The sequence below is a fragment of the Plasmodium reichenowi genome, chromosome 2, assembly GCF_001601855.1.
Source record: "Plasmodium reichenowi strain SY57 chromosome 2, whole genome shotgun sequence".
NCBI lineage: Eukaryota > Apicomplexa > Aconoidasida > Haemosporida > Plasmodiidae > Plasmodium > Plasmodium reichenowi.
Window position 1 is genome coordinate 506,660 of NC_033647.1, and position 8,272 is coordinate 514,931.

At 17.0% G+C, this 8,272-nt stretch overlaps 1 protein-coding gene across 1 annotated transcript; it reads right to left on the minus strand.

Annotated features, from left to right (window-relative positions):
* Window positions 1-3,334: 3,334 nt before the first annotated feature.
* PRSY57_0214300 (hypothetical protein) lies at window positions 3,335-6,133 on the minus strand (the record flags this gene model as incomplete). The annotated part of the gene is made up of 1 exon (XM_012905577.2): window positions 3,335-6,133. One exon carries the CDS (start codon window positions 6,131-6,133, stop codon window positions 3,335-3,337), a length of 2,799 nt encoding a protein of 932 aa, XP_012761031.2.
* Window positions 6,134-8,272: the final 2,139 nt, after the last annotated feature.

Here is an 8,272-nt window from a genome sequence, read left to right on the forward strand (position 1 = left end):
AAAAAAAAAAAATATATATATATATATATATATATATATATATGTTATATTTATACTATTAGGATAATATAGTAGAAAAAATATTTTTCATATTTTTCTTTATATATATCTATATATAATTATCTTTTTATAAAGATGATAAATCAAGGGGTGATTTAGGACCCAATAGCTAATTTACTTATTAAAAGATATGTAATCGGATGTATCATTTATATATACATATATATATTAAATGAATTTATGGTAAATACATGAATACACATGATATATTCATATATAATAATATAGGTGTATCTATTATGGTATACATTTTATATTATTCATTTGGATATCTAAAAAAAATATATATTATGAAAAACAAAATAATAGCATATAACAATAATGGAATAATACAAAAACAAATATAAAAATAAAAAAATTTATACAAATTAAAAATAGCTATAAATATAAATATAAATAAATAAATAAATATATATATATATATATATATATATATAACAAGAAAAAAAAACAACAATAATAATAATAATAATAATAATAATAATAATAAACCTTGGTTTTTAAATAAATATATGTTCTAACATATATTTTTCTAAACCTATTTATTTTTCTATAACATATTTTTTATGTAACAATAAAAAAACGTGGTGCATTAATAATATTGTATACATATTATATATATATATATATATATATAATAATAATAATTAATATATTTTCACGCATAATTTATTAATATTTATAAAACATAATATATATTTGTTTTTTAAGGAATCGTGAGAGATTATAATTAAGTTTATTTTTTTTAAAACCTATGAATGCTAATTTATTTTGCAGTACATATATAATAATACATATATATATATATATATATATATATATACGTTATGCTAAAACAAAAAAAAAAGAAAAAAAGAAATAGATATAGAAAATAAAAACCGAAAACAATTATAATGTATATATATATTATAAATATTTATATATATATTATATATATATATTTTTTTTTAAGCTTAGAATAATAATACTAAAGATTCTTATTATTCATTAATTTTATATATATATAGGTATTTTTTTATTTAGAAATAATTATGTTTATAATTTTTGATATGTAAATGTTTTTTTTAGCTTTTCTTTCTTTTTTTTTTTTTTTCTTTTTTTTTTTTATATAGCTTTTTTTTAATTTTTATGAGATTATATTTTATTGTGTTTTGATATATAAGTAATTATTTTTACATAATATATAATAATAATATATTATATATATATATATATTAATATTTTTATATATGTAAAGAAATTTTTTTTTTTTTTTTAACTAATTTTAAAAAGAACCTTACTCGATAAAAATTAAAATTCTATAATATAATTAATATATTATTATATTATATAAATATATATATATATATATATAATATATATTTTTTTTTTATTAGAATTTCTAAAATATTATTCTATATAAATGTATTTATTTAATTATTTTATTATTATTTTTTTCTCTTTTTTTTTTTTCTTTTTTTTTGTATTTCTTTTTTCTATAAATCTAATATTATTATTTTTACATTCTATTTTTTTATATGAAATTTTTTTCTCCTTTTTTTCTTTAAAAAAAATAATATTTACCACATAAAATAAGGTGCATGCAAACGAGAAAATAAAAAAGTTATGTCCAAAGTATTAATATATATATATATATATATATGAAATATGCACATATATATATATATATATATAATATAATATTAAAATTTTCTATATTATAAATTAATTACATTTTAACAAGTTTATTTTTTACTTAAAATGAAGAAATATATATATGAATATATATTAATAAAAATGATAATATATAATTTTTTCTTTATAAAAATTTAAACTAAATTTATAATTGTACATTAAAATATGTATTACATTTATTATATATTTCTCCGAAAAAAAAAATATATATATATATATATATATATATATAAAATACACATATGTACAATTAATAAAGTGTACTTAACTATTATATATATTATTTAGTATTAATTTTTGTACTTGTGTAATGTTATATAATTGTACTTTTTTTTTTATTATATTGTTATTCTTTTGGTAATGTTTATAAAAATTTATCCTCTGAGTTGTTGTATGTATATATTCTGCTACTACTTCGGATATTATTTTTTTTGGTTTTTATTTAATTATAATTTTTAGCTAGAATTTCAAAATAGATAATAAAAAAAAAATAAAATAAAAATAAGAAAATACAAATACATATAAATATATATATAAATATAAATATAAATATACATATAAATATAAATATACATATAAATATAAATATCCATATACATATAAATATACATATAAATATAAATATCCATATACATATAAATATAAATATAAATATCCATATACATATAAATATAAATATACATATAAATATACATATAAATATACCTATAGATAGCTATAAAAAAATGTTAATGAACAGTGTTATATTTTTTCTGAACCGTACAGAATTTTTCAAAATTATTCTTAAAAATGTGTGTAAATGTTTATTAATTTTTTTTTTTTTTTTTTTTCCAATAATATTTTGTCTAATATTTTGTAATTTTCATGTAATAACATCTTTATAGATCTCATAATAAGAAATTAGAATGTAATTCATATGTTATTTTATAAAAAAGAAAAGGTTCAATTCATTTTTTTATGTTTAATTTTTTTTTTTTCTTTTCCTTAATTATAAAAATAATTTTTATAAGATAATGAAAATATTTTAGTTCACTCATATATATAAAAATGAATCATTTTATTAATGTTTTTTTTTTTGCATTGAGGGAAATTTATGTCCTTTATAGTAGGCTACATCACGTTAAATAGTATATATATATATATATATATATATATATATATATACATATATATTTTTATGTTAAAAAACATTAATAATGACATTTTACAAATGTATATTATTATTTTAAAAATCATTTTTGTCTTTACAAAAATTAAAATATAAAAAATTATGGGATATATAAAAATTATATAAATATAAAAAAAAAAAAAATGATTAAATAAATACATAAATAAATAAATATATATATGTATATATAAATAAATAAATATATATATGTATATATAAATAAATAAATATATTTATATATATATATATATATATATATACATATGTATAACCATATGAATCAACATATTTATTGGTCTTCCTACATACGGAAAACCTTTCTATATAATTTCAAAATATATATTAATAATTTTAAATAAAAAAAAAAGAAAACAAAAAGAAAAATTATATATTGTATATATTGTATATATTGTATATATTGTATATATTTTATTATGAACTATCATTATTTTTTAGTGTACTTAGAATTCTAGGTAAAGTAAAAACAACCCCGCTTGCATCTCCAACGAATGCAGCGTTAATAGTAGGTTCAATATAAATATAGCTGATGGGGACATATGGTTCAAAATGTTTATTATATGTTTTGATATAAGAGAAAGTTAAATCTCCATCAACTTTTTTTGTTATATTGGTTAAACAAACGGATCCATTATTACACCCTGCAATAAGAACCACTTGTTTATATTTCCATGAGTTTGGTGACTCTAATAAATAAATGGTCGATAATGAAGAATTTTTGCTGGTGATTTGGCTAGTTGGGATTTTTCGAACTTGTTTTAAGGTTTTCGTATCCCACACGGATAAGTAATTGTTACCAATTAATATCAAGACATCTTCCAAAATTTTGGAATATTTTAAATCCATTATGGGACTTTTTGAAATGCATGTATAAAGAAGTAATTGAAAATCATATAAGTCATAAACGGCTATATATCCATTACCAAATGCAACCCATAATTCATATTTATGTGTAACAGCTAGGATAGCTGAAACATAACATTTGTTGGATATATCCTTATATGTATTCTTTTTATTTTTTTTTCTCTTATTATGAATTGAATTTGTATCATACGATTCATTAGTTGAATTATTAGGAGAAGTATCACTTTCACTATATTCATCTGAATATAAATCATCACTACAATAGTCACTATTATCATCACTACTTTCATCGCTATGATTATAACAATTGTCGTCACTATTATAAGTACTATTTTGTTTATCACTATTAATAAAACCATTTTGCTTATTTACTTCTTCTGTTTTTTCTAATTTTTCATTTACATTGATACCATTAAGAGTAACATGTGAGATGCTTAAATTATTTTGTCTCCCATTATAATTTTGCTTATTTTGATTCTGCACTTCGTTTGTATTTTTTTTAATTTCATTTGTATTCATATTTATGTTTTTATTTGTGTTTGTTTTTTTTTTCTTTCTTTTCTTTTTTTTCTTCTTTTTTTTTTTCTCCCCATTAGATGCATAATAAAAATCATCACTATAATATGATGAAACAGATGAAGACAATGATGAAGACAATGATGAAGACGATGGTGAAGACGATGGTGAAGACGATGGTGAAGACGATGGTGAAGACGATGATGAAGACGAGGACGGCGAAGAAGAAGAAGAGTAAGGATAATTACGATTGTTATAATTATTTTTTTTTTTTTTTTTTTTTTTTTTTTTTTTTTTTGCTTCATTAAAAAAATATAACGGAGGTAATAAAATTTTAATAATATTTCCACTAGGTACTTCCCAAACAAAAATATAGCCTTTCATATTTCCGGCTATAATCCAATGAATAAAATTAGCAAATGTGGATTTAACTGAAATACCCGATATTTGATATGACAAGTCATTATCATCATATGGATTGTTATGATTGGTTTGAGATGTGTCTATATTATTAATAAAATTGTTATTATGTTTGTTATGATTATACTGTGTTGATTGTTTTTGTTGTTCTTTATCATTACTAGGATGATGATAATAATTAACAACTTTATCTTTAAAATCCATATAATTATTAATAGATTTTCTTCTAGTAGTTGGATTATTATTAAAATATTTTTTTAAGCATTCTTTCGTATTTAATTTTAATATACATTCAAATTTATCAATTTTATAAATTAGTACATTTCCATTTTGTTCTCCTAAGATAACTACTTTTCCAATACCCCCTATACTTCCATTCATCATACATGTAATAGTACATGGATATAAACTTTTATGTTGAATTAATTTACCTCTTAAAGAATATTTTTCATAAGCACATGGTGTTTGAACAATTATATTATCACAATCATTATTATTTGCTTTTTCTATACTTATGGCTAGTACTGGACCAGGTTTATTCGGTTGGTTAGGAATCCCACATTTTTTTGCTACAAATATATAATTTTTTACAACAATAGATTTTATGTTTTGAAATAAAACAGATAACGTCCATTTATTTTGTGATTCCCATTCTTCACTGCTTTGACTAATTTTTATTAAATTACTATTCACACTGTCAGTTCTTGCGTATATATCAGAAGCATCGCTTACTCGTTTTTTTTCTTTATTATCCTTCGTTTGATTAATATCTACTCCTTCATTTTGAAGGGATGATAAACAAGAGGAACCTTCTTCGTCGTTTTTATTTTTATCGATATTATTGGATCCATTGTTATTTAAAGGATCTTCCTTATCGTCATTATTCAAAGGTTTCTCATTTTTATCATTCATCAAATCATCTTTGTTATTATTACATATGGTATCATTTTTATTATTATTACATATGGTATCATCTTTGTTATTACATATGGTATCATTTTTATTATTATTACATATGGTATCATCTTTGTTATTATTACATATGGTATCATCTTTATTATTATTACATATGGCATCATCTTTATTATTATTACATATGGCATCATCTTTATTATTATTACATATGGCATCATCTTTATTATTATTACATATGGCATCATCTTTATTATTATTATTATTATTATTATTATTACTCGAAGGATTTTCCTTCTTTATGTTATCATTTTGTTCTGGTGTTTCTATCACCTCATCATTTGTATTGTCTATAACTTGGTTACAATAATTATCATTTGTTTTATTATTATCGTTATTCTTTTTGTTTTTACTGTTTACATCATTTTTATCACTTTTATTATTTTTACTATTTTTATTTTTTTTATCTTTTTTATTTTTTTTATTTTGTTTATCACCCATTTTTCAGATCCTATATAGTATCATATAAATTCGATTCATTACTTCTTCATATATATATATTTATATATATATATATATATATAAATGTATATATATTATTAATATAATATATCCTTAATGGTTTAGACTACATGTTATCATTTTAGTTATATTTTTTATTAATATGACTTTCTACATTTAGTATACATATATGAGAATTTGTCTTTAAAAAAAAAAAAAAAAATACATACATAAATAAATATATATATATATATATATATAATTATTTATTCTTCTACAATTAAATATAATTTTTAATTATAATCTTTATCTTTTTTTTTTTTTTTTTTCTTATAAATGTCACATATATGTACATGTTTTTATTTATTAATACACACACACACACAAAATAAAATAAAATACAAAATAAAAATTAAAAGAAAAACTAAAAAAAGTATAAGAAAGAAGAAAAAAAAAAAAACAACGATAATATGTAAAGGGATGAATATAAACATAAACATAAATAAAATGTTAAATAAAATATATTTTTTGGAATTTTAATATTTTGTAGTCACAAAACAGGAGAATTTTTCTTTTCCCTTTCCCCTTTTTTGGAGGAAAAAAAAAATTGAAAAAAAAAAAAAAATAAATAAATAAATAAATATATATATATATATATTAATACACAAAAATTTAGGTTAATTAATCCTTTAAAAATAAATATCTATATTTTTCCAGATATATCAAGAAACAATATATAAATGGAATATATTTAATTTGTAAGAAAACACTAATAAGTAAAATATTGTATGTATGTATGTATGTATATAGGTAAGCATATATATATATATATAATACATTTATGTGTTCAAATCACTATATGTTCATGTGTTAATGTGTTTATTCTTCATACATAATAAAAAGTACATATATATATATATATATATAAACTAACATTAGGGTCATAATATATATGTGTGTGTTCTTCTAAAAATTAAATTTATGTAAAATGCATTTATGTTTAATTTTATATGCTTACATAAAATAATAATATTAATATGGTAATAATAATTTTATTATAAATATATTATATATATATATATATATATATAAACAGAGTAAATAATATAATAATTATTAGTAACACATTTTAAAAATAGGTACATGTATATAAAATAACAATAATGTATAAAGGAGATTATTAATTAATATTTAAATACATAATAATAAAATAAATGTATATTTACTTATATATTATATTATATTATATTTTTTTTTTTTTTTTTTTTTGTTGTTGTTTTATTATACTTTTATATACCATATATTTCTTCCAAAAATCATTATATATGTTTCATCTTTTTTTCGCACATCCCCCCCCACACAAATGAATAAATATAAAATAAGAAAAGGCAAAAAAAAAAAATGGAAAAACAACACATAAAAAAATAAATAAGTTGAACAATGATATAAAAATATATAAATTATACAAATATAAATATGAATATATATATATATATATATTATAATATTATATTTTTGTTATAGAACATACAATATATATTTTTATATTTAATGCGATATATTAAAAATTTACCATTTATGACAAATATTTAAAAGAAATAATAAAATTATAAAAAAATATACAATTATATATTTTATCTATCATACAATATATATATATATATATATATTTTATTTTTTATTATTTAAAAAAAAAAAATATACATAAAATTTTTTATATTTATAATCAATCTTTAAATACAACATTATAAAATTTTTCTTTCATAAAAATTTTAATTAAAAAAGTAAAAAATATATATAAATATAAAAATATATTAATGGGTAATTTATCTATAAAAAATATGAGAAAAAATAATATAAAATATTATATTATATTATATTATATAAATATATTTTCATAATATTTTAAATATTACAATATTATTATTATATATATTATATATATATAATATATATGTATAATATAATAATATCATAACGTTAATAAAATCAAAAAAAAAAAAAAAATGCTATATGTATTAAAATATATACATATATATATAATATGTATATGTTGAAGAAATAGAATTTAAAAAAATTTATTCAAAAGTAAAGAATTAAAATAAATATAAAATAAAAATAATTCCCTTTGAAAAATCC